General features: G+C 39.9%; 9 protein-coding genes across 9 annotated transcripts; 4 read left to right on the plus strand and 5 right to left on the minus strand.

Moving 5' to 3' along the window:
• Positions 1-114: 114 nt before the first annotated feature.
• PCYB_126970 (serine/threonine kinase-1) lies at positions 115-3,275 on the plus strand (the record flags this gene model as incomplete). Its single annotated transcript, XM_004224031.1, has 4 exons — positions 115-140; positions 162-1,671; positions 1,704-2,661; positions 3,220-3,275. The coding sequence occupies 2 exons, from the start codon at positions 115-117 to the stop codon at positions 1,669-1,671; spliced, it is 1,536 nt and encodes a 511-aa protein (XP_004224079.1). The 3' UTR covers positions 1,704-2,661; positions 3,220-3,275.
• Positions 3,276-3,866: 591 nt separating this feature from the next.
• PCYB_126980 (hypothetical protein) lies at positions 3,867-5,846 on the minus strand (the record flags this gene model as incomplete). The annotated part of the gene is made up of 2 exons (XM_004224032.1): positions 3,867-3,913; positions 4,067-5,846. The coding sequence occupies 2 exons, from the start codon at positions 5,844-5,846 to the stop codon at positions 3,867-3,869; spliced, it is 1,827 nt and encodes a 608-aa protein (XP_004224080.1).
• A 1,331-nt stretch (positions 5,847-7,177) lies between these two features.
• Positions 7,178-9,967, minus strand: PCYB_126990 (RNA helicase; the record flags this gene model as incomplete). The annotated part of the gene is made up of 3 exons (XM_004224033.1): positions 7,178-7,542; positions 7,736-9,645; positions 9,924-9,967. 3 exons carry the CDS (start codon positions 9,965-9,967, stop codon positions 7,178-7,180), a joined length of 2,319 nt encoding a protein of 772 aa, XP_004224081.1.
• Positions 9,968-11,269: 1,302 nt separating this feature from the next.
• PCYB_127000 (histidine -- tRNA ligase) lies at positions 11,270-13,628 on the plus strand (the record flags this gene model as incomplete). Its single annotated transcript, XM_004224034.1, has 1 exon — positions 11,270-13,628. A coding segment is annotated over one exon (2,359 nt), but the record flags the coding sequence as incomplete, so codon positions are not given.
• A 1,776-nt stretch (positions 13,629-15,404) lies between these two features.
• Positions 15,405-16,721, plus strand: PCYB_127010 (hypothetical protein; the record flags this gene model as incomplete). The annotated part of the gene is made up of 1 exon (XM_004224035.1): positions 15,405-16,721. A coding segment is annotated over one exon (1,314 nt), but the record flags the coding sequence as incomplete, so codon positions are not given.
• A 672-nt stretch (positions 16,722-17,393) lies between these two features.
• Positions 17,394-17,960, minus strand: PCYB_127020 (hypothetical protein; the record flags this gene model as incomplete). Its single annotated transcript, XM_004224036.1, has 1 exon — positions 17,394-17,960. One exon carries the CDS (start codon positions 17,958-17,960, stop codon positions 17,394-17,396), a length of 567 nt encoding a protein of 188 aa, XP_004224084.1.
• A 3,289-nt stretch (positions 17,961-21,249) lies between these two features.
• PCYB_127030 (fructose 1) lies at positions 21,250-22,712 on the plus strand (the record flags this gene model as incomplete). The annotated part of the gene is made up of 2 exons (XM_004224037.1): positions 21,250-21,282; positions 21,606-22,712. The coding sequence occupies 2 exons, from the start codon at positions 21,250-21,252 to the stop codon at positions 22,710-22,712; spliced, it is 1,140 nt and encodes a 379-aa protein (XP_004224085.1).
• Positions 22,713-23,526: 814 nt separating this feature from the next.
• Positions 23,527-25,234, minus strand: PCYB_127040 (hypothetical protein; the record flags this gene model as incomplete). Its single annotated transcript, XM_004224038.1, has 4 exons — positions 23,527-24,031; positions 24,181-24,243; positions 24,372-24,465; positions 24,832-25,234. The coding sequence occupies 4 exons, from the start codon at positions 25,232-25,234 to the stop codon at positions 24,013-24,015; spliced, it is 579 nt and encodes a 192-aa protein (XP_004224086.1). The 3' UTR covers positions 23,527-24,012.
• Positions 25,235-26,070: 836 nt separating this feature from the next.
• On the minus strand, positions 26,071-26,658 carry PCYB_127050 (hypothetical protein; the record flags this gene model as incomplete). The annotated part of the gene is made up of 2 exons (XM_004224039.1): positions 26,071-26,403; positions 26,617-26,658. The coding sequence occupies 2 exons, from the start codon at positions 26,656-26,658 to the stop codon at positions 26,071-26,073; spliced, it is 375 nt and encodes a 124-aa protein (XP_004224087.1).
• Positions 26,659-27,123: the final 465 nt, after the last annotated feature.

Below are 27,123 nucleotides of genomic sequence, written 5' to 3' on the forward strand. Positions count from 1 at the left end.
ATCCAAGAGAACTACAAGGACAGCAGTGAAAAATACAGCAGTAAATATAGAGAATATAATTATTACAGCAGTTATATAAGCGATATAAAAGGCAAATATATGGGTTTTGAAAATATGCAAAGGGATAGCCCCAACGGCAGGTATTTTAATGACCCTCGAAGGAACAACAATTACTACTATCGCAATCGGGAGGGAAACCTGCACAACAGCACGTACAGAAATTCGTACAGAAATTCGTACAGAAATTCATACAGGAATTCTTACAGGAATTCTTATAAAAATTTGCACAAAAATTTGCATAAAAATTTGTACCAAAATTCATACCAAAATTCGTACCAAAATTCGTACCATAATGGTTACCACGACTCGCACAACCACTTATACAATAGCGGCTTCGGCAATGCCTACAGCAACGAATACAGCAATGCGTACGGCAACCCTTACGGGAGCGGCTTCAAGCTGCTGAAGGGGAAAAGAATCAGGAGCTTCAACAGCTCCAGCAACTCCAGCCGGAAAGGAAAGCTCTTTAAGAAATTTAAAAACTACGATGTGGACGAAAATATGATGAGGGCGTATAAAAATGGGAGGAAACGCAGCTACTCATCCATGAGGGAGATAAATGACAAAGAACAAAGACACCATAAGGTGTATCTAGAGTCCAAGTACCACCACGAGGAGCATCAAAATAATTACATAAAAGGATTTAACCTGACCAGAAAAAGAAACTACTATTCGTACAAAAAAAAATTGTACAGTAGTGATAAGAGAAACTACGATACCCACTTTGGACAGGGGAACATTTTTTACAATAATGAATATTATCTATTTAACGACGGAGCTACGTTGAAGAAGAAAAAAATGTATTATGGAAATAAAAATAGCTTTAGAACAAATTCGAGAAGCTATAATGGGCATCCGGACAGGATGAATAATAAACGGAAAGATTCTAATCGGAATGGGAAGTGTAAAACGACCGCTGTGCATCCGAAGGAGACAGGCAGTTTGGGAGGGGGACCAAGTGCAACTAGCGCAACGAGTGCAGCTACAGAGATGAGAATATGCAACTATAAGGACAAGGGTGACAAATCGAATAAATCATTCAAGTTAAAAAATAGCGATACGACGCGAGATGATGGTACAGGAAAATCGGATCTGAGAGACGAAATTATGGGAAATAGGAGAAACCTCGCCGCGTGCATTGATAAGGAAAAAGGCTCACAGCAGTCCCTCCGTAAATACACTCGAGGGGTAAGGAAAAGAAAAAAGGCACCCAGCAGTTATAGCGGTACGAGAAGTGGACGTAGGAGCAGGCGAAGGAGTAGGCGAAGGAGCGGACGAGGGAGCGCACAACGAAGAAGGCGAAGAAGAGATAGCATCAGTAGCAATGACGAAACAGGCACGAGTGCTTTATCACGAAGAGGCAGTAGCTACTTCTCACGTGAAAATAAAAAAAAACACCATGCCGATAGGTATAGTAGTGAGTCCTACAAGTATACCCCCTCGGACGAATCAACGGATGATATATCGTCGAGAAAAAAATACAACCACAAAAGAAACAGAACAAAAATATCAGATATGGAAGATAACAGCAATAGGAAGAAAAAAAAAAAAAAAAAGAAAACTACGACTCAGATGACGAAATTATTCATTTTAGTTGGAAAAAGGGAATGATCCTAAACAACTGTTACGTGGTGATACGAAAAATGGGGGAGGGAACTTTCGGGAGAGTTCTTCTCTGTCAACACATGGACACAAAAAAGTATTACGCGGTGAAGGTAGTACGAAATATTAGAAAGTATACCAAATCTGCAAAGATAGAAGCAGATATTTTGAAGAAAATCCAAAATGATGATTTTAAAAATAATAATATTGTAAAATATCATGGAAGGTTTATGTACTACGATCACATGTGTCTGGTTTTCGAACCCCTGGGTCCATCTCTCTACGAAATTATCACCAAGAATAACTACAACGGATTTCATTTGGAGGACATCAAGCTTTACTGTATTGAAATGTTGAAAGCATTAAATTACCTCCGCAAAATATCTTTAACTCACACCGATTTGAAGCCAGAAAATATTTTGCTAGACGACCCATATTTTGAGAAAACCCTAGTGAGTGTTAGAAGAGCTACAGATGGAAAGAGGGTTCAGATTTATAGAACCAAATCAACGGGCATCAAATTAATCGATTTTGGTTGTGCCACTTTTAAGGACGGATACCATGGGTCTATTATCAACACCAGACAGTATCGTGCTCCGGAAGTTATCCTAAATTTAGGATGGGATGTTTCAAGTGATATGTGGAGTTTTGGTTGTGTGTTGGCTGAAATGCATACAGGGGATCTTTTGTTTAGAACCCATGAGCATTTAGAACACTTAGCCCTGATGGAAGCTATCATTCAGCCAATCCCCAAAAAAATGATATGCGAGGCAGTTAGAACAAATGGGGCCAAATATATAAATAGGGATGGTCTTAGATTGGCCTGGCCAGAAAATGCTTCTAGTTTTGAGTCCATTAAGTACGTCAAGAGGTGCCTGCCCCTGCACAAACTTATAAGGAATGATTTGTTTTGCGACTTCTTGTATAGCATACTGCAGATCGACCCCGCACTGAGGTCGACCCCCGCCGAGCTCCTGAAGCATAGGTTTCTGCAAGAGAGTTATGGATACTACTAGGGGTGCGGTGATAGGGGTGGTGTTGTAGCGGTGGTGTTGTAGCGGTGGTGTTGTAGCGGTGGTGTTGTAGCGGTGGTGTTGTAGCGGTGGTGTTGTAGCGGCGTTGTTGTAGCGGTGTTGCCGTAGCGGTGTTGTTGCATCGGTGTTGTTGTAGCGGTGGTGATGGTATCCCTCATTGGGGGAACACCTCAAACGAAGTGGGAGAAAAACACTCCGAGGAGGACAACCCATTTTTAGGTAGTTGTATTTTTTTTGCTCCTCGTTTTTTCCTTTTCCTTTTTTTTTTCTCCTCCCCCCAATTTGAATTTAAGCAAAACTGATTATTTTTCACTCATCCAATTTGTTTTCATTTTTTAATTCACCTTAATTTTTTTTTTATTTGTGATTTTAGCTATGTCGCCAACCCGTTTTATCCCTATCAGTGTATGCACCTCTTTGGGATGGGGGTGCCTGAAAGAATGGCATTTTTTGAAATTGCCACGGTGTATATGCTAATGTGTCTTTTTTTTTTTTTTTTTCTACTCCCCTTCCCCGTGTGAAGACCTCTACACAGATGTGGTCTCCATGGTCGATAAATATATCATCCCTGGGTGCTAACCTCCCCTAATTGTATTTTTGGTTCATTTTGTTGGGGCCCTAAAATTTTGTATACACAAATGGGGCCCGTGTGCAAATTTTGCGAATGTGCATATGGTTATATTTTTGTATGTACGTACGTGGGTTTGCATTTCTCTGCGCAAGCATCGAACTGATCATATTTTCCCTAATTTTTTGTTTTAATGTAACCCTAACCATCACGCGATAAAAAGCAACGCGCTGCAAAATAATTCCTTTAGTCATAGTGCGTGTGTTGCTTCTGCACTATGAGGTGGCACTTGGGATGATTAAAAAAAAAAAAAAAAAAGAGAGTTGTGACGAAGTGGGACGTAATACAAGGTATGCCAAAAAAAGGATATATGCAAAAGAGGAGGGCTGAAATGTAGGCACAAATAAAAAAATGCACAGGTAGGTACGCTTCGACGACGCGTTGAAAAAAAAAAAAGTGCGGATAATTATTGTATCTGTGCAAAATAGCTTTTAAGAATCACTCGGGGGGCGCAAAAAATGGGAAAAAAAACTGATTGTGTGTTTCTTCGTTCGCGATAACAAGTCAGTGGTTTGCGTATGTAAAAGATACTATGGGGCGCGTCAGTACAACGTGGTTAGGAGCTTTCTTGCCTGAAAGCCATTACCTCCTAAAAAAAAAAAAAAAAAATAATAAAATTACACTCCGAAGCAGCTCTCGGATGCATGCCCCCCGTTATGTGCACATGTCAGGGAGGCCTTTTCTTTTCCAAGTGTGCACAAATGGGAGAATTCCATATGCGGCGAGACAGAAATAACCCTACCAGTCAGCATGTAGAAGTATTCCAACTTGTTCACATCGAAATTGTATATGACGTTCTGGTTGTACAAATGGGAAACGTAATTCTTAAACTCTCGCAGGGTGAAGTTACGAGCGGTTTTAACGTCCCTTTTGTGTATGCCCAGCAGTTCTGGCCTGAAATTTCTCCTATTTTCTCTATCCCAACAGGTGGAAACAATTTTAACACACCTTTTATATTTATTGGCGTCCCACTTTAGTAGCAATTTAGGAATAGTAAAATAGTACGTAGGAATGTACCCATTATATTTTGTATTTTCAAAATTTATGGATAGATATTCTGAGACACTGAGGTTGAAATTGAACTGATCAACAGCTATGAGAAGGGGAAATTCTGTTTGTTTCTTCAAATGTTCGAACAATGCATAGATGCAAAGGTTGGCATATGACACATTATTTATTCCAATATGTGCTAATTCTAACAAATTAGGAGGCACTGAAAATTTATCCAATAAGTTTGGTATCTTTACATTGTCATAGTAAAATTTGTACAATTTTTGCCTGTACAAATTCTTTTCCCTTTCACTTAAGGAATTATAATTTTGTTCATCATTTGCTATTTCCGCATCGATCGTTTTTCTGATAATCTCATCATAAATTCTTTTATTGTACAATAAATGTGTTCCATCTAGACACGTATTTTCCAAAATTCTTTTATCAACTTTTAACTTTTTTAAAAAAGGTTTATTTGTTTTTACTAAGTCTTCAAGAAATTGTTTACTCAGTTCTGGCTGAATATACAAATTTGTATTACTTCGAACAATTGTGTTAATATCGAATTTGTATTTTTTTATATCTGGGACGAAGATAACAAGCCATTGGTTTAACTTGGCCCAGAGGACTATGGTGTTCAGGATGCAGCTCTTTCCTGTTCCCCTCTTTCCGTCTATTAGGAAGCTTCTACTTTTGTAGGACACCCCCTTGTAGTTGTTCCTGTCATTCCTGTCGTTGCTGCTGTCATTCCCGTCGTTGTTCCCCCTGCTGTAGGCTTCTTCAGTTGAGTCTCCATTCGCATCACCACCATCGTAGTAACTAGCGCATTCACCTCTTTGCGCAAAATAGCTATCCAGCTTGTAGGAATCTCTCCGCTTGCACAGTGTGTAATTCTCTTCAAAGTGTTTCAACTCGTCTACAATTTCGTACGCCAATTTTCTGAACAGCAATCCTACTCCCTTCAACTGTTGTGCATTCTTTATCAAACGTTGATCTGGCACAATGTGGTTCTGGTTCTTTTCCAGTTCTCGCAAAAACAAGTCAAGGTTATCATGTTGGTAGTCACCATCGGGGAAAGCTTCCTTTCCTTTGGCTTGCGTACCACTCTCCCTATCGCTGCTCCCCCCACCGTGCATCAAGATATCCTTGGGCAATTCCCCCGCAAGCCCCTCAGGGAAAAAACCGTCCAAGTGCTCTTTCTCGAACAGGAAGCACTTATCTATATTTTCGATAGAGAAATGGGAAGGGGTGACATTTCTTACCCTGCAATTCTTCACATTGATATACATATTTGGATTGAAGAAAAAATCAGCAACATTTTTTTTTCTCACCGTCCCATGAATATTTAGAAGCTTATTAAATCTTTCTTCATCATATGGAAATGCCACCAACTCTCTGTTGTAAATCTTCATCAAGTCATCTTCATTTCGTTTGCGGTTTTCTCTATACGTGCTGTGTACCTTTGTGTTGTTTATAATGGACGGGATATTGTACGTGTTGAATGGGCGTACAGAGCCTAGGGGGATTTTCATCTTTCGTTTTATCCAGGGGGGAGCGAAAAAGGGGTGCATAGGACAAAAAAGGGTAATCCGCTTTGTGCGCTCATTCTTCCCCGCTTGAGTTGGGCTTCTCACAAGGGGGGAAAGGAACACAGGTGGGATACTTCCGTATGTTTAAATGGGCTCGTACATACATCGATGAGGACCACCCCCCGGGGGGGAGGCCAAAATTAGGTGTGGGGGAAAACGGCCACTCCGCGCCTCATCAGTGGAGCAGCGGATTCGTACTCTTTGTAGCCCAGCGGATTCAAATTCGTATGTGTATAATCGGAAGAGGAGCGAACTGAATGGCGCAGTGAAATGAAACGCGATCTCAAAAGGGGATACACGAACGGTTAATACGCCACTGTCGCTGCAGGAAGAAAAAAAAAATTCCATTCACGCAGGATAAATATTTGTATACGTATTATCGCACCCCCACAGTTTTAAGTTATCTAAAAGTGGAATACAACAGATGAGGATTTTTTATTGGAAAAAATATCACTCACGTGGAACTGCTCAAGTGGCTTCTAACAGATGTGCATCTGTGCAGTTCAAAGACTCGTTCGTTTGTAGAAGGGGCGGAACGGAGTGGTGAACGTGCGGAGAATTCTATTGCTCCTAAGGCCGTGCGTTGGAGCACCAACTGTACGTGTGACTATTTTGTGCGGTTATACCCATATGATGCAAAGCGGCCCCCTCAAGTTGGTCACTCAAAGCTCGGGAGAGCGCTGCCTCCAAGGGGTATATTATACCGCTTCAATTTTGTACTACTTCATCATGTCATCGTTATGGGGACACGATTGATAATCATTGGGGTATTTATGCACAAACGAGCTAAGATTCCATCACTCGGTTTGCTAATTTGTTGAAAATTTTTGTTTGTTTTCTTTTTTTTTTTCAAATGTTAAGGAAGGAAATATTTTTACTTTTGCGAATAAATTGGGGGTGTGAAAAAAAAAAAAAAATTGCATAGGCAAACATAACATGAAAGGTGCAAACACATACTCGAAGCATGCCATATGGGCAGTGATGCAGAAGGGGGGGGTAGAATAAACAAGTGTGGCATATTAAACTGAAAAAATTGGAACCAGATGGGCAGAAACGGTACAAACGACGCGGAAAAAATGTTAGCGCAAGTAGGTCAAAAAAAAGAAAAAAAAAAAGTGATTGCTCCCAATTGGATTACTTAAAAAATGGGGAAAGTTTCTTCCCTTTTTTGTACCCACAACAAAGCGAAGCGCAGAGACACATTTTCATCATCAAAAGGGGGGGGGGATACCTCGAATTAATTTTTCTTTTTTTTATTTTTCTTCACACTGCTGCTACTCCCTGTAGAGTGTATTGTACAGTTCTTTCTTTAGGCGTAGCAACTGCTTGAGAATGGCTTCGTTTGTTATTTTCCCTGATGGGTTGTCCGAGTCTGTGGAACTTCCTTCTTCGTCTTCCAATTCGGCTTCTCTAGCTAGCTTGCTTAAAAGGGATTTATTTTTATTGTCTTTTATTTTGTTTTGCAATTGTACCATTTTGTTGCAGCAGAGAATTGCACTGTTTATTTTGGTGTCTTCGTGATCGCTGATTCGCTTCACCATTTCGAGTTCGTGCAGATTCTCGAAAACGAGGCCTATTTTTTTGAGTGAACTTTTCCAGCGCGCAATTTCGTCATCCGTGATGAAGCAGATACAGGTGCCTTCAGGGGTGGTGGTGGGAATGAAAAGGCATAAAAAGGAGAGGGTTGCCAGGAACGCATGTTTAAATAAACGCTACGACAATTGGTAGGTTTTCACAAAAATGCAGTTATGAACTTCTTTTTTTTTTGGGGGGTGGGCATTTCTTAATATATGCCCCCCCTTGGGGCGTTACAGGGGGGGGCGACTCTTTACCTGTTTTGAAATTTCTAGCTGTGCGGCCAGACCGATGCACAAAGGTGATATCCGAAACGGGACAGCTGAGCTGAATTATCACGTCACATTTATCCAAGTCGATTCCTCTACTTAGTACATCCGTGCAAAACAAAACGGAATGGTTGATCGATTGAGAAAATTTTGAAATGCTTTGCATGCGCTCCTTGAGAGACTGTTTGGAGTGTATCGAAAAAATGTTTATCCGTTCCTTTAGCGACATGTCGCAACGGTATTTTTTGGGCACGGATGACTCTATCCCTTGGTCGAAGAATAAAAATCTAAATATGCTATTTAGCTCTTTGGTTTCCTTGATGGTGTTTACAAAGATAACTATTTTTTTTACCTTTCCGTGTTCAGTACTGTCATTGTTTTGGTTTACCTGATTGGTATCATCTGGGGAGTGACCTACTGAACCGTTCAGAAAATACAGCTTGAGAAGGTAAAAAAGTTTGTGTAGTATTTTTTTCCTTTCGCATTTGACCACGTTGAGGGAGAGGCCGTCAGGGAGGATGCTTCCTCCCTCACCCCGGGATGGGTCGTCTACCAAATGATCATCGGCCAAATTGATGATGCAAGACTTTTCTTTCCTTATGGTAATATAATTTAACAATTTGGCTAGATTTTCATTTTGCAAATGGACTGACAGCCCTAGAGTAGCGGAAAGGAGAAAAGTTTGAATAAATTTCTTCTTCTGCCCCACGGACTTGTACAAATGTTTGGCAATAAAATTGATATCCCTCATGAAAGAAGTTTCTATCATTTTGTCAATTTCGTCGCATGCAAAATATCTGACGTGTTTCATTTTATCCAAATAGTTTATCTTATCATTTAGGAGTAAAAAGTACTTCAATCTTCCCGGGGTGCAAACTAAAATTTCTGGTTTATTCGATATAATTCTTTTTTGTTTATTAAGATTTAATCCTCCAATAATTGTTGCGATGTAAATATGGGTGTATTTATTTATGTTGCTGAAGTGACTTAAAATTTGAATGGCTAGTTCTCTTGTTGGGACTAGTATGATGCACCTAAGTTTGGAAACGCAGCTTCCCTTCTTTTTGTATTCCCTTAATTTATTTTTTACTATATTATTCAATATGGGTATGCAAAAGGTTAGAGTTTTTCCCGTTCCCGTTTTGGACACTACGATTATGTCCTTCTTAAAATTTATGGAGTGTTCTAGGGTTTGCTTTTGTATTTCTGTTGGTTTCCAGAATTTGGCGTCATGTAATGATTTCATTATGCTATATAGGAGGTTGAGTTTTCCATTTAGGTTCCACCTGACGTAGTGCACCTTGTACTTGACTTCGACCTCCCGTTTGAAGTTCTCCTCATTTTGGATCACTTTTTGTATGTCGAATTTTTCCTTTTTGGGGGCCTCCCCCTTCGCGCGGGAAGCGGTGGGGGGGTCGGCCGGGCACGAGGATGGGTTGGCAGAGCACGCGGCCTGGCCGATGGAAACAACCTCCTCATTACATCCCGTGGGGCCATTTTTTGGCCTTTTTTTTTTTCTCCCTCTTTTTTTTTTCCTCCTTTTAAACCCCTTATGGGTGTCCTCCCCTCGGCTGTCAATTTCTTCGAGGGAGGGTTCACTACCAGCGGTGCACTTCCTGGGGTCCCTTTTCTCAATTGACTTTTTCATAACTTTTTTAGAGTCCTCCTCCTTCGAATCTGTCTGGTCAACATTTTCGCGTTTTCTCTTTTTGCTTCCTTTACTAGGAGATAACTTCCTCCCATTTTTGTTTCCATTAATTTTTTTTCTTTTTATTCTTTCCTTGTTAGTGCCACTCGTTTCACTTCCCTTAGGTGAACCTTCCAGATCGTCTTTAGTTAGAACCTTTACGCTTCCAGCATCTGCGACCTCGATGGACACCAGTCCTTTTTTTCGAAGCCTGAAAAATGGGTCACACAAATTAGAAATGATGAATTTGTGGAGAAGAAACGAGGGTTCATTTCGCAATGTCCTAGCAGTGCAGTGTTATTTTTTTTTTTTCTCATCACAATTGGGGAAAAAAAAAAAAAAAATTATCTTAAAATTTTGGATATATACGGAGTCGTCCATAAGCAGAACTTAAACAGTCCGAGGAGAAGAAATCCCCCTTGTTTGTTACTGCTGATGTATTCACATTGACAGGGACGCTTTCGAAAAAGGCCACTGTAGTTGCCTTACTCTTTGAGGAGGGGGGTCTTCACAGTAAGGGGCTTAAAAATCATTTTGCTTTGTGGTCTCTTTTGTCCTATATCGTGCATAAGTGTATTTTTGCATGTTTAAATTTGCATTAGCATGAGCATGTACATATACCTATACATGCATGAAAGGCCCCCTTTTGTCTCGCCTTTTCCTATAAATTGCGTTACATCTGGGGGTAAAAAAACGTTTGCGTGGAAAAAGCGAGGCACTGGACGGGATAATAACGTAGAAATACAAAGGAAATGGGGAAAAACGTGTAGCAGGCGCTGCCACAGGTATGTATGCAAACATGTAACAACTTTTCGAGCACTGGGAAAATAAACAGCGCAGGATGTTACAAAAACGGAGGAAAATTAAAAAGCAATTGGTGAAAGAAGCGATCAAATGGTAAAAGAAACAATTAAATGATGTCAAAAAAAAAAAAACGGTAAAATGCCAAAACGGTTATGCTCGAAGAGGGGAAAAGAAAGCGTAAAAACTGCAAACATATTAACGCTGTAAATTTTTTGCGTACAAATTTTATGAGCTGCGAAGTTCAAACATGTGATAGGGATGTTGCCCTTTTCATGTTATCTCATCGTTGACTGGTAAACGCCACGTTCCACGTGTCGACTCGACTGCTCACCGGATCATGCTGTTCAAACTGCGCACTGGTCGCGGAGTTATGATTATACATTCCCCCGTACTGAGCCACCGCTCATTATTTTTTTTTCTCTGCCATATTGCTACATGGATGTTTCTCTCCCTTTTGGGGAAAACAGAAAAAAAGTGAATCGCAAAAAGGCAAACATATCGGATAAGAGGCAGTTACCTTATTTTTACCACCTTCTTAAGAAAAAAAAAAATCGAGTTAGATTTTTTTTTTTAAGTGTAGCAGCCCCTACGTAGGTACATTTTAAGCATTAGCGCAAATTAAGTATACACTGTTGCACGTTCTAACTTGCGGAGTAAGCGCTTGCCTACTTCCAACGAATGCATAACCGCGCACATGCGAGAAGAAACGCATCCGTATGTATGCCTATACATTATGCGTAACACATGCTCCTCTAACGAACCGACACAGCGCTCCGAAATATGATCTCTGAACTGTGAACCGAACTGTGAACCGAACTGTGAACCGAACTGTGAACCGAACTGCGAACCGAACTGTGAACTGAACTGTGAACTGAACTGTGAACCCTGAACTTGGAGAAGATGCCCCTTTTTTTATGTCTCCTAAAGTTCGCCCACTCGTCCAAGTTCACCTAAGAAATTTGTGTCATTTGTTTTCCCCCGTACAAATTATACAAGAGAGAGGAAAAGGAAAACTTTGTGCTGCGACAAAAATGAGCATAAGCGTTTACAAGAGCAAAATATTCAACACCAAAGATGTGGTCGATGTATGCATACACCAGAAGCTCCTGAAGCTGGAATCGTCCAGCTTTAAAGATTCCGTGTATAAATTGAACGAGCATAAGAAAAGTGTAGACGAGTTAGCAAAGGGGGATGGGTCATTCATCACTGGGACGAACGTAAATGTAGGGGGGGAAGAAGTCCCAAAAGGAGAGCAGAAGGCCGGACAAGGAAAATCCCGCAGCTATCACATGGACGAATTGAAATGTTTGTACTTTTTTTTTCTGATAAATATGCTAAGATTTAAGAACAATTTGGATTTAAATTTGATAAGGAGCGTTTGTTGCTCGATCAACAGCACCACGGAGTGTACTTGTGGGGCCGAGGGGTCATGTCCCTCATCAATTGCTCCCCCGCACAGTGCATCACCACATGAGGGACTCCCTCACAGTGAAGTACTAAAACAGTTCTTCATTTCGAATTTGAAAAAATGTGCCAAATTGGAATACAACCTGAATGATTTTAACATATGTACAAGTGTTGTCCTAGAAAATTGTAGCATAGTTTTTTTAAATGCTTACAAAACGGTTTCCTTGTGCAAGTACCTGACCTGCTGCCTGTGCAACGTTTTGGAGTTATTTCACATAAAGTGTGATATTTTATTTAAAAATGCCTTTAATAATAACACGAATAATAGTAACATACAATCGATAAATGAACTGATAAGTAAAATAAAATGGATGACACACGATTCTAAGGTGGAGAAGAATAAGGAGCTGTCCAAAATTTTTAGCGCAAACTTGTTGTTGTTTGTTTATGCGCAAAGTAAACTAACGGATGATGGTGAATATTTTATGTACTTAATAAATCAAAATTTTAAGAACACCATAGATAGCTATAGAAGTGAGTACACAGACGAAATGAACTCGTTAAATAGCTATATCACCATGTTGAGTAAAAATATGAATGACACTCTTAGGGTTCACATTAAGAATGTGCTTGACATTACAACCAAGGTGATGCCATTATTTGTTGGGAAAATGCACGAATTTGTTACGGCGAATGAACAAATTGTAGAAGAACACGCAGATTTGAAGAAGCCTCCGTCGAACGGATTTATATTGCTACATGACTCCATCGCAGGGGAAGGCACATCATCAGGTCCAATCCTCTCCAAGTTGTATGAAGAAAAATATTTAAAGAGCATCGAAGAGAGGTTCCTACAGATGGAGTTCCCCAACGAGTTGCAAAAGTTTAGCGAAATGAACAGCATATTTTACGAGCTGCTAATTCTGCTGACGGATATTATTATTCAGACGAACATTATGTACGACATAAAGGCATATAACAAAGCGCTAGCACAAGTGTTGAAAAATAAAAAAGTGTCAGGGGGTGTTCACCACATAGGGGTCGGGTGTCTCGAGTTTAAGAATTTTCTCTACTCCCTGATGACAGAAAGGGGGGACTCCCAATTGGGCATTTTTAAACCAACAGAAGGGGAGGCAAAAGAAATGATACCTATGAGTGGAAACAAAATTGTTATCAATAATTCCTTTCCTGCGCTAAGGAGAAAATTAAACGTGTACAAATTGGATGAACACATAGGGGAAGTACTAATCCAGAAGAATATCAATTTTAATTTGAAAGTTCCGAAAGGTGCCAAAGATTTTACAGGAGAAGACATGCAATTGAGAAATATCTTTTTCGATTTTATAAAGAAGAAGTTTTTACTACACGGAGCAGTAGAAATAGATACCCCAATTTTTGAACTTAAGGAGACATTAACGGATAAATATGGAGAGGATTCAAAATTAATATTCGATTTGAAGGACCAAGGAGGGGAAAATCTATCTCTTAGATATGATTTAACTGTTCCTTTATATCGATTTGTCAACACAAACAATTTGAACTCTCTGAAAAGGTTTCATATAGGGAAAGTCTATCGAAGAGATGAACCAAGTATGAACAGAGGCAGATTTAGAGAGTTCTATCAATGCGACTTTGACATCGTAGGAAAATATGACACAGTCCGTACAGACTTTCACATTTTGTTCATATTCTGGGATATTTTAAATAACTTAAAAAAGGTAATTGGTAATTTTAACTGCAAAATAAATCACAGAAAGATTTTAGAATACATGCTTCTCTCCTGTAATATTCACAAGGATAAGGTAAAAACGATTTCCAGCAGTATAGACAAATTGGACAAAATAACGTTTCAGCAATTTAGGGATGAGTTATTAAATGAGAAGGGAATCCCCGTCGAATCGGTTGATAAAATCGAAACGTATATTTCGAGGACGTTAAGTTTGTCCCCTTTTTTGGTCATCGAATTTTTGAGAAACGATTTAAGTGAATCCCCTTTTGAGGAATCTACAAAAATGAAGTGTATAAAGTTATAAATCATTTAGAGGAAATTTTTGAGTTGTTAAAGCATTTTAATATGCTCAATCAATTTTCTTTTGATTTGTCACTCGCCAGGGGCTTGGATTACTACACGGGGATTATATTCGAGTTTGTTCTCCTGTCCGAAACGGGACTAGGAAGTGTGGCTGCGGGTGGGAGATACGATTACTTGATAAGGAACAAGCGAAAGGAGTACATCCCATCCGTTGGCGCTTCTGTCGGTATCGAGCGGATCATTGCCATCGCGGAGGGGGTGGTAAAGAAGGGTGATTTATTTCTGGGTCCAGGGGGGGGAGGCCTTCTTACTAAGAAGGAGGTAACGATGGAGGATTCTTCCCTCGGGAAGGTTGCTTCACCGGGGAATGTCGCCTCTTCGGGGAATGCCGCCTCTCCGGGGAATGCCGCCTCTCCCGGGAATGCCGCCTCTCCGGGGAATGCCGCTTCCCCCGGCCTAGCCCTGAAGGACAACTCGGTAGAAGTCCTCATATGCAACATCAAGAAAAACTGCTTTAAAGAGACCATCGAGCTGTGTAAACAGTTGTGGGAGGAGGACATATCGACGGAGTTTATCTACGTGAAGGACCAGAAGATACAGAAGCAGCTGGTTTACGCCTTGGAGAAGCAGATTCCCCTGGCGGTCATAATTGGCGATGAAATTGAAAGGGGCGTCATCAAACTACGAGAGCTGACACAGGACAAGGAGAAGTCGGCGGGGGAACGGGAAATCAAGCTAGAAGATTGTGTGCAGAATATAAAAAGTTACTTCAGGGAGAACCTGACCTGGAAGCAGAACATCACGAACGCTTTGTTTGGCCGGCCCAGGTTGTAGCGGCGGTCGCAGTTGGCTGGGAAGCACATTCGTGAGCTCTGCATGTGCATGCTGCTGTCACGAAGAGGTACCATTTTTTACCATCGCTGCGCCGAGGGGTGAACCAGAGAACGGCGAAAAAAAAAAAAAAAAATTAAATTAAATTAACACGAAAAAATCGTGACCCTATTCGAATGAGCCAAAAAAAATGGACGAAACTTTGTCACACATAGTTGTGCAAGTGGGCAAACATTGAAGCCGCTCCATTTCGAATTTACGAAGGCGTTTTTTCATAGCATTCATAGCACATTTTTTGCGCACGTTCTGCGCACATTTTGAACATGTTTAACGCATTTTTTCTTCCCTTTTTTTTTAACCCCATTTAACCGCGTCCCCATCACGAACCAGTAAAAAGCCTTTATTTTGAAAAATGTGCCAACTTATTGGCAAGGCAATTTTTTTCCAAAGATTTACAACATTTTGAGAACGTAAATGGGGAAGCAATTTTTTTATACCTTCCGAATGCGAAGCGGAAAAAGAGGCCGAGTGGTTTAAGTCGTTTTTGCGCTTGCAGTTGGTGGAACAGACAAAGGGAGAGGGGTGGGACAAAAAAAGGAGTAAATGTGAAAGTATAGTACACGCGAGGTCCTTGAATAGACCACTTGCAATTTTACTGTTCGCGTGAACATTGTGCATGCACATGTGCGTGTGCAAATGGGGGGGTTCAAGCGGGTGAACTTATCCTGGAATGAGCTCTACCTCGTCTGAACGCGCCTGCCGGGGGGCCCTCTCCACACGATGTGATGATAAATCAGAAAAGGAAAAAAAGAAGGCATAAATATGGTACACTCTTTTTTTACACTTGAGAATGAGCATATTCAGGCGCGACATGGGTGATTCGTATGCTCATATAGCGCTGATTCGAAGAAGGGAAACAAAAAGGTTCACACCAAACTGAACTGTTTTCTTTTCCTTTTTTCGTACCGCAAATCCGTCGTAACGGAACGACTTTCCACGTCTGTTCCTCTTCCCAATATGGAAGTCGAGTGGGATAACGAAACAGTGACAAAATTTTACAATTATTTGTGCGGGACGATTAGCTACCAATATTGCGTCGAACTAGAAAAAGATCTGAGAATAGAAACCGGAACTGAGGAAAAATTAAACAAACAAAGTTGCAGCTCATGTAGTGACCATCATAGCGATGTAAATATAAGTTGCTTTAAATTTAAAAAAGATGATGATGATGTATTGGGAGAAATACTAGACAGTGAAAAGGACCAAGAAAATGTGAAAATGTCCCTGGCAGAAATAACACAAAAAGCATTCACTATATATACAAATGTAATTGCAAAGGCTGCTTCCAAAGGAGAAAATAAAGTAACCCTAGAAACGGATCATTTTTTAAGAAGTGATATTTTGAGACTGGTTTTTAGTAAGTATATAACAACAAAGGTGAAGGAAAGAATCACAGAAATAAGTTCCAAGAGCACAAAAAATTTTGTTTCTTTGGCCAACCCCCTGAACATAAACGAACATGACTTAAATAAAATAAAGACTGACACAATTGCAAGTTTGATGCATGATCATGTGGGGCTACAAAAAAATTTCCTGGGCAGGGACTACACCAAGTTAATATTTGACGAGTTAGTTTTTATCGAGTATAATAACCAGTTTAATGAATTTGGTAGGGAGTACAAAAATGTGCGAACCTATTTTTACTGCTGGACGTACATTACTAGCTTGGACAGACAGAAACAAAGAGGCTTATATAAACTCCTAAAAGAGCTATCATTACTTCCGTATGAGCTAAATAAAAAGGCAAATTTATCTTTGCAGATAGGCACACTATTTCAGTTTTTGTACTTCTCTCCCAATAAGTCTTATTTAAAAAAGCATTGCCAAGGGGGGTATGGCAAAATGGACAACGGGCAGAAAATTACGTGTATTTATGTCCCCTTTGTGCATTCAAATGATGACGTAGAAATTAAGTTGTACAAAAGTGAGTATAACGAGGAGAGTGATAAGGCAGAACCGACCATTAGTGATGCAACAACTCTTCCATTCAACGAAAGGGATGGTGCCCCTTTTCGGGTGATAAAACCTGAAAGTGACTCGCTTATCTTTTTGCAAACAAGGAATGTCTCGTACGAAATTTCGAAGACGAAGAATAAATTTTTCACTGTGAACTTTTCTATTTCGGGGCCCGTTTCCACGGAGCGCCGCTTATAATTTGACTTACGCCATCGGGGAGGTTAATAAAAAGGGGCTTGTATGAGTAAGTTCACACAGGTATATATGTACTATTCTGTTTTTCCCCCTTTTGGACATGTAAATCGCGCGTGTGTGCACCGGTTTATGTTTAACATCCCCGAGGGGGGGAAAAATGGGCGAAAAAAAGGGGCTCCAAAAAACTATTCCTCAAATGAGATGCAGGCATGTGTGGGCATTGTAACGCGGTGGCCCCACAAATATAGATCGTATCCTGTTTGAACGAGACGATTTGTCCCCCCCTCCCCTTTTTTTTTTTTATTTCCACATCACACTGATATTCCTGCAGTATCGACCTTGTTTAAGCCTTCTCAAAGTGCTCGCTTACGACAGGACATACTCACAACTGATGAGATGCTTCAAAGAGGTGAAATACAAAAAAAAAAAGATTCTTTATCTTTGCTGAGAACATCTTAATATAGTCACCGTTTGCAAAAAGTGCATTTGTGTAATTTTGTCCCAATTTTTGGGTAGCTTTTATTTCTTCGCAACTTTTTTATTCTCCCTCAACATGAAAAAAAAAATATGATCATCAAAACAATGGTCTTAAAAAAGGTACACCGTGTTTCTCCGGGTGGACAATAAACCGCATGCTGATGTACACATGAGTCCCCACTTACGTGACACGTTGCTTAAATAGTCCTGCGCTTCTTTCTAATTTTTTTCCTCTTGTTGACGTAGAAGCTCCAGTACATTCCAGCGTTTCTTTTTTTAACTCCCATTTTTCCGATAATCTTGTAGTACTGTTTCTTCCTAATATTTTTGAGCCAACTAAAATGAAGTGTTTTCTCTACACATACGCTGGGTATCGGATTGGTGGGGAGTATTCCCTTTCCAGGGTCTTCACTGCGATGGGGGCTCTCAATTCCCCAAGGTCTATCTCTGATGTTGTTCCTTATGCAATGTGTTGGTAGAATAAGTTCAGTGCTGTTTCCCAAATGGACGCTTCTTCTATATCCTATTTCGTAAGTTAACCCTTTTTTATGATAGACGGTGCAGTCCCCGAATAGCAGAAAGGAAATGCCATCATCCAACACGTTGCGCACCGCTTCGTCTTTTTCATTTGCTAAATTGTTAAAACTGAAGCAGTTGCTTGTACGCACAATTTTGTTTACTAACGGAACAGAAGCAAAGGTGGCCTTCTGATGGTTCTTACAGATTTTCCCAATTAAAGGAAGGCAACTTATTTTTTGAAACATCTTCTTCTATGGGCAAAAAGTTCGGAGTACTTGAGGTGTTCTTTCATCTTCCTTACGAGAGTATTATACGTCCCTTTAGCTCTCCCCCAGGGATGCATATACGTGGGTTTTTACGTGTGCATGTACGTCAGTATTTACACTCTCCGAAGAAGCGTGGGTAAAAGCAAAACGCGTGCTTAGTGCATTCCTTGGAGCTGTCAGGATTGGGTTTCACTATTCATAAAAACGTGGTTCATAAGATTGTCATTTTAGCAGTGGTTCACATGCCATGGATAATTAGAGAACAGGGGGGGGATGCTCCTCATACGAAAGCATGTTAGATATGAACAGCGGGATTTATAGTGACCGTTTGGGTTGTACGTACAGAGGGCACAACTTATTTGCCTCGCAAAAAGTTGAAATAAATAAAATGGCATAAAACTGCGCAGAAAAGGGTTCGATAGGCTACAAAAAATGAAGAACAAATTTAGTGATACAAAAAGGGGTCGAAAAAAAACGCATTGTGCTTGTACATATATGAACGCAAGCATATATAGTTCCTTTTAAATGGCGCAATAACGGGGATAAAGCGTTGGGCTGGAAAGGGAGCTTCCTCCGCTGCACTGTTTCGAACAAATAGTTATATTTGTTTACTACAATTTTGTGGGTGTACCTATACAATATATTTCGAAAGTGAGATAGATAAGTGGATGTTCATTAAAATGCGCCAACGTGTGTGCACAGCGCAGCTAAGCTATGAGAAGAGGGAATGCTTTTTTCAAGTGATTCCAAGCCATATGATTATGTCGACATATTGCATTTTTTAAACAGCGCTCTTAGGGGCACATGCCCGCATGGACACAGGCACGTAGTAATGCGCGGCCCTGGGAGGAAAGACAAAATAATCGCGATGGCGGCTAATCGTATTTACACCCCACTGCAGTTGCATGGAGGGGAAACTATGACACACTTAAGCGCAAACACTCGTAGTCGGACAAGCGATGATGTGCAGCATTATGATAACCGATGTAGGAGGGAATCAAAAATGCGTGCTAAACACCCAGTGAAAAAAAAAAAAGAATTATTTTTTTTTGACCATCCATACGTTTCTGCCCCTTTTACGCAGAGACACGCTTAAAATGAACGGCAAAAGAGCATTAAAAAAATATGAGGGCATAGCGATATTATAGCCCTGCGAACTTTTCCTGGTGAGTACCAAATTGCGCCCCACTTATTCTGTAAAACGCCCAGTTATAGCTGGTCCCACGCGCATGTATGTTTATATGTATATATATGCATACACATGTTCACACCTGTTTGCGCGTCTCGCGCACTAACATTCGAATATTTCCCCCTTTTTAATCGCACGCTAGCTTTTTCCCAAAAAGAAGGTAGAAAGCTGTTTTTTTTTTTTGCTTTTTAGATTCCTCAGGTAAAATATATTTATAGAACTCTTTCCTATCCATTTTTTTCGAATGCATGCAGGAGGTTCTTTTCCCCTTTTCTGGTACACACAGGTAAGTACCTTCGAAAAATTTTCGTGTCCAACCTTTTTCGCTTTATCGAACAAAAAAGAAAAACGATCAATAAGACGTTTAACGATGTGCAAAGTTTTGCGAAATGTTTTGCATTTATGCGAGATTTTATACTTTCGTGCTAATTTTTTTTTTTTTTAAATGGCTATTTAAATGAAGCGTTCACCATTTTTTTTTTTTTTTGACAAAATTGAAAATTAAACTTTTTCATCTTTCCATTTAAATATTTTTACAAAAGTTTATTTTCCTTTTTTTCTTTTCAAATTTATCATTTTTGCATTTTAATTTTTTTTCCACATATTTTTGACAAAAAGTAACAAATTAATATTTTTAAAACGATTAACCACGCTTTCGATCGCTTTGCTTCACAATTTCTTCTACTTCTTTCATTTCGATCACTTCTTTCTCTTTTAAACGCAAAATTAAAGCAATTGCTCGATTAAAAAATTCATTTCATGCTTCACATTCACGTTTAAAATAAAACACATTCAGTCGAACACATCCCTGTCCTCATCCCCCTTTGGCAATTACACATTAAAACAATAGGAATAATTTTTAACACAGTGGTATGTATATAGAGGGCGAAATGCTTTATTATAAAGCATTAATTTTGTAAACAAGCTTTGAAGGGAAAAAGAAAAGAAAATATTTCTATATACTTCACCAAGAAGAAAAACACCTATTTTTATTTTTGCAGGGAAGAAACACCTCCATTTGGCAATCCTACAAATAACATATTTACCGCAAAACTCTTAACTTTTAAAAATGGTAAGGCATAAGGATGACGAACTGGAGTTTTCTCATATGTATGTAGAAGTACATGCGAACGTTTAGTGATTTGGGCATTTACATTTACATAATACATGCAGGGGGAAAAAAAAACTGTTTTTTTTTTCCTTTTTTTACATTCGCATTTTATGGGTATACTCCCACTTTTTATTCGTGTTCTTTTGCAAGCTTTTTTTTTTTATGCTGAGAAAGGCTTGCGTGGGTGGCACTTCTTCCGTTGCACCAGGAAGAGTTTGCATTTTTTGTGCCTTCGTTTGGCAGTTCACATACACGCCGTTGGGAGCAGCGCTAGAAAGGGAGTAACCCATGTAGTGTATATTTGCTTGCACTTTTGCGTACACTTTTGCGCCCACTTTTGTGCCCACTTTTGTGCCCACTTTTGTGCCCACTTTTGTGCCCACTTTTGTGCCCACTTTTGTGCCCACTTTTGTGCCCACATTTGCGCCCACATTTGCGCCCACATTTGCGCCCAATTTTACGCACATAATTGCGTACATATTTTCGTGCACATGTACGAACTTCTGCCCCGCGGAATTGCTACAAACGGTGACGTGGTGGAAGTAATATCACCCCCTTCGACCAACCACGGAACCGGTGTTTACCTCGTAAAGCATTGACCGGGCGTGCAGGTGATATGATAAGTGGTTTTACACTGGCATACTGCAAGGGGCCACGTACGCATTAACTTCATATATAAATATGCCACTTATGCGAGTGCTACATGCTAGCACTACCTCTGCGCACTTCCAAATTTGTTGAATTATTTGTATGTTGCTCTTGGAAATGCCTTTCAATTTGGCGCGCTTATTCCAAATGTATAAATTCATTCGTGAATGTTTTTGCTACATCTTTTTCACAAAAAAAAAAAATATATATTTGCATAATTTTTGCTTAACTTTTAATATATTTTCCTGCATGCGATAACCCTATAAGTATATACATATATACAACTATACCTATACGTAGAACATCTTATTGCTCACAAAATGGTACTGAACATAATTGAGATCTTTTCACTTGTTGAAAGAAAAGAGAGATGACCAAATGTTTGGGTTTAAGGGGTGCGCCTCACCCCAGTATGGTCATACCATTTTCTTGTTACATTTGAGTGATATGTATGTGGGCTTTCCGCTTTTTCCCCCCCTTTCTACATGTGCCCATTGTAGTAGTGTACACAGAATTGCGTGCGTGATAGTTTATACTACATACCCAGAAGAACACAATTTGTGCACGAATCACGAATTGGCTAGCTGAGCAGAAAAAAAAAAAAAATGAGGCCACCTTCCTATTATGTCCATGCAAATACTGATGTCAATATATTTTTGCCCCCCTCTCCTTGCAGGCCACAGGATCCGAATATAAAAACGCCCCCCTCAAACTACCCGCAGATGTTGCTGAAGAAATAGCAACCACAGCAAAGAAGCTTGTTGAAGCAGGAAAGGGAATTTTAGCTGCTGATGAATCGACCCAAACTATTAAGAAAAGATTCGATAACATCAATGTAGAAAATACCATCGAGAATAGAGCTAGCTACAGAGACTTACTTTTCGGAACGAAGGGATTAGGCAAATTTATATCAGGAGCAATTTTGTTTGAAGAAACTCTATTCCAGAAGAATGAAGCTGGTGTCCCTTTGGTAAATTTATTACACGATGAGGGAATCATTCCAGGAATTAAGGTTGACAAAGGTTTAGTTACAATTCCATGCACTGATGATGAGAAGTCAACCCAAGGATTGGATGGTCTAGCTGAGAGGTGTAAAGAATATTACAAAGCTGGTGCAAGGTTCGCAAAATGGAGAGCTGTATTAGTAATTGATCCAGCTAAGGGAAAGCCAACTGATTTATCCATTCAAGAAACTGCATGGGGATTAGCTAGATATGCATCTATCTGCCAACAGAACAAACTCGTACCAATTGTTGAACCCGAAATTTTGGCTGATGGTTCTCACACTATAGAAGTATGTGCAACTGTAACTCAGAAGGTCTTGGCTTGTGTTTTTAAAGCATTACATGATCACGGAATTCTGATGGAAGGAGCTTTATTGAAACCCAACATGGTGACCGCAGGATACGACTGTGCTGTGAAAACCAAAACGCAGGATATTGGTTTCCTCACAGTGAGGACTTTAAGTAGGACGGTGCCCCCAGCTTTACCAGGAGTTGTATTCTTATCGGGAGGCCAATCAGAAGAAGAAGCATCTGTCAATTTGAATTCCATCAATGCGTTAGGTCCACACCCATGGGCGTTGACCTTTTCCTACGGTAGAGCATTGCAGGCGTCTGTCTTGAATACTTGGAAAGGAAAGAAGGAGAATGTTGAAAAGGCAAGAGAAGTGTTACTAAAGAGAGCAGAAGCGAACTCCTTGGCGACATATGGAAAGTACAAGGGAGGTGCAGGCGGAGCCGATGCAGGTGCATCCCTATACGAAAAGAAGTATGTCTATTGAGATTTCCAGGCACGAAGAAGAATTAAAAAACATGGGCACTTTGAATTTGAAGCATCTGCAATATGTGTAAATGTGTACAATATGAGTGCCCCCTCTGATGAAGCACCACAAAACGAAGAATTTACCTTTACGAAGTGTCCTGCTAGATACAGATTCGCACAAAACTGTGCAGATAAGCAGCTATATGTGCTGCGCGCCGCATAAGCTCCTTCCATTTATGCGTGCCAGTACCACCTGCACACACATCTCCTGTACGTACTACACCGCTTCGTAGCCCGATATATTTTTATTTCCACCCAAACCGATACGTATATATGCATTCCATGTACTGTTAGCAAGAATTTACGATTTTTCTAATTAAATTAGTGCTTTGACCGTGTGCCGACAAAGGTGTATACGAGCACGTGTACCTATGTATCTATGCACGTATGTGCATGTGTACGTGTGTTCATGTGTTCCATCGATTATTATTTTTGCACCACGTGTCAAGCCATGCAGACAAGACTTTTTAATATTAATTAAAAACGAGTCAAACAAAAAAAAGAAAAAAGAAAAAAATAAGTAGCAACAGTGGTAAGCAGTGGTAACAATGCTAACAGGAATTAGCGAGCTAGCTAAATAGCTAATTAGAGACGGCGTGCTCACAAATTGTCTCCCCGTGGTGCAATTCCGTCCACGCTTTCCTAAGCGGAAATGCACATGTTAAGGTAGCATTCTCGAAATGTACATTTTGGGATACCCCCCAATGACGATCATTTTTGCATACATTCATTCATGTTTGAAATATGTGGTGGATTAAAAATTGTGGAAAAAAAAAAAAAAAAAAAATGGGGGGTACGGAAAAAGCTAGGGGAAAACAAATTAGGGTTATTCTATCTAGGTGGCCGTTGCGTATGTGTGCAAATGAAACATGTAATAGTTGAGCACTCAGCTATACTAAAAAAAAAAAAAGAAGCGGGAGGAGGAGTTCACTGGGGTAATGTACACAGGATGTAAGTGCAAAACTGTTCGTTGCAAGTGGCGGTCTATATAAGCCCATTCGGGGTGTTTCCTCATAAGAATATTACAAAATTGTTGGCCATCCCACATCCCCTTGTACGCACTGCGTGTACTTATGGAATACACCCTTCAAACAATAATACATATAACTATGGTTACAAAAAAAAAAAAGTGAAAAATTACAATTCCTCGATGTTACGTGGAACTGCAAATTTGAGCTCCCTTTCCATAGCATGAGGAGCAACTCTTGCTGGACTTGTTTACTTTTTTGAGAGAAAGTAGGCTAACCTTGCTTTGTCGCTTAAATGAAAATAATGTAGCTAAAAGGGGGATAAAAATATGAAGCCATGTACAGTGTTAAGAATTACAAAATAATGAGAATGTAAAGATGGAAGAAATTTTACGAACAAGCGGCACTTCTCAGGACGTCCAAATGAATTGGACAAATGTACGACTGCCTCGCGGTTACCTTAAGATGCAGCCGAGCCATCCAGGGATGAGAATCTTGTGGTACTCCCTGAAAATTACTTTGCTAAGCAAAGTTTAAAGATAACACGCGCATGTTGGAGAAGAAAAAAAAGGCAGAGTGGTTTGTAAACATATTTTACAATTTTCCTCTGTATCGCTCTTTTTTTTTTTTTTAAAGAAAAAAGGTCTTACTTGAATGCGGAAGCTACGAGGCCAGAACATATGGGGGAAATCACACTATTCTCAAATACTGTGTTCAATTCCCAGCACGTTAAGGTGCAGAAGCCTGTTGAATTGGGCAAGCAATCAGGTGTATGTGTGTTTGTTTGTGTGTGTGTGGGGGTGGAAAGATAAAAATATATATGTAAACGGAAAAATAGTAAAATGACATAGCTGTTAGATAGGAAGTGGATTGTACATTTAATGCACTCTACTTTCACGCACATGTGTGTATAAAGTGAAATGATAAGAATATTCCGCCAAGTGCGGATACGTGTAGACATAGGTATGTGGTTCAACTGGGCAGTGCGTAAAATCACGAGGGGGAATAAAATGGGACCTTTTCATAAACGATTGGTACACATTTATATGTATGTACATGCACAGATATGAAGGTATATCCACGAGCGTCTCTCTCGCTATGCAGGCCTACATGTCCAGAATGCAAGTCTCGAAGCGAGGAAATTTGAGACCTCCAGGTTTTTCTTCAAATTGGATAAATTACGGAAGGGGAAAAAATTACTGATATATTTGTTGACCTTACGACTATTGTAGTAGTTTAATTTACTAGCCAGACGGATTTTTCTATGATGAGATAAACTCTTGGATGATAAGTGAGTTGTGCTGGGAGGACCCTTATTGCGTGCTACTGAACAGAACCCTTTTTTTAAACAATGAAATATCAAGTTGTCATTTTTATATACATAAAACTTTCTATAAATTTCACGTCTAAAAACATATCCAATTATGACCCCATTTAGATACATTCGAATGGTGTATATGGATACGATGTTTTTACACTTTATTTGGCTATCCTCCTTCATAATATCATTCATTTTAGCCTTTCCTCTTATCAGTTCCTTTGTTGTGAGTTTGGTTGATCGTTTACGTGTGGGCGGGGGCCTGCTTATACGTCGTTCCTATTATTTCAATTATTACGCTTCAATTTTTCAGTTTTTATTTTTCATTTTTTTTTTTTTTGCCTTATTTTAACTTCTCCGCGGTGACAACTGATATAAGCCGAAAAAGCGAAATGCGGAAAAAGGCCACGCAAGCAACCCACGTAAACTCACCAAAAGTCGCATAAATGTACATACGATGAGCGAGGGCGTAAACACATGGATGAATAAGCCTGTGTATATGTTTGCACGTACGTACTACAAATTACTGCGTTTTTATTTATTATTTTTTTTTTTTTGGTGGGGTGGGGGAAGAAGGCCCCTCCTTTTCCGCGTATTCGGTGTGGTTAACTTTTTGTTGAATTGACCAGAAAGCGCGTGTGGCTTAGATGTACATGTTGAGAACAGCTGAAGGTGTATTTTATCCTCCTCAGTTTTGTTCTTCCATTTTTTTGAACTTGACATGTTTTCCCTCGCCCCAATTGGGGAAGAAAATTGGTGCATTTTTTAAAAAAGGATAGGAGGACAGAAGGGGGGGACAAAAATTCGTTCCACCTTTTGTGTGACACATTATTGCTTCCCATTTTGTAACAACGCTAACGCTGTTTGGGTGGGTATATATGTGAAGTAGCTACGCAGCTACGCGGCTACATATGGATGGACGGATGTATGTATGTATGTATGTATGTATGTGTGAATGTATGTGTGAATGTATGTGTGAATGTACGTGTGTATGCACGCATGGATGTGTTTTTTTGTGGGGGAGGGGCCTCTCACATGATGACCTTCTTAATATTTTCAAGCTTCGCTTCCAAGTTTTTGATGAAGCACAAATTTTTGTTCCTCTCCGTGGTCAATATATCTGCCTGCTTTTTTACGTCTTCGTTTTTTTCATTTATTATGTTAATTTTTTTGAGCGCGTCATTTTTAAAGCTCTCCATTTGGTCGTACACCTTTTTCTTTTCTTTATTCAAAAATTCGGTGATGATGCCTTTTTTTTCTTCGTACAATTTGAGGTAAAGGGCGTTTTCCAAGTTGGCCTTTTCTTCTGTGGGGATGTCCCTTTCAGCGGACACGTCCCGCAGTGCCTTTGAGAGCTCGCCTATCTGTTCATGGAGTGGGATGGTCACGAAAGGGGAGAAGTACGCCTATGTGTAGAAGCACCTCTATGTGTAGAAGCATCCCTATGTGTAGAAGCACTCCTATGTGTAGAAGCACCCCTATGTGTAGAAGCACCCCTATGTGTAGAAGCACCCCTATGTGTAGATGCATTCGTGCCCATTTCATAGCGCTAGGCGTTTTTTCCCCTTTTCGAGTACCTTCGTGTTTAAGCCTTTCGGCTCTGCGTGCTTTTCTGTCATTTTACGATAAAAAGGCAAAGAGGCAAACACGAAGAGGCCAAATGACCTTCTACTAATCGTCCCAAACGTAGCGTTATGTCACTCCCCCAGCAGTGTTAAAAAGATGTTTTTGAAGCGAGGCAAATGCTCAAAAGTGTACACACAAATATGCCCGTTAGGTGTGCCTCTATTCCTTCTTGCAGAATACTCAGGTGGGCTTATAAACACGGCACGTCCGTTTAAAATTCACGTTTAGTACAAATAAGTAGGAATGAAATGTTATGTCCACATTTTAGGTGGTCAAAAGGGGAAATTTATTTTTTCTCAACTTTTTTTTCAAAGGGAAAAAGCNTTTATCATGGTGTCTAAATGTTTTTTTTTTTTTTTTTTTCAAAAAAATAAAAACAATTTATGCTAGGGGGTTACCCCGACTAATGTTTCATTTGGAGGGGAACACCTTCACAGTTAAGGCACATAAAAAACGGT

The sequence above is a fragment of the Plasmodium cynomolgi genome, chromosome 12 (assembly GCF_000321355.1).
Source record: "Plasmodium cynomolgi strain B DNA, chromosome 12, whole genome shotgun sequence".
NCBI lineage: Eukaryota > Apicomplexa > Aconoidasida > Haemosporida > Plasmodiidae > Plasmodium > Plasmodium cynomolgi.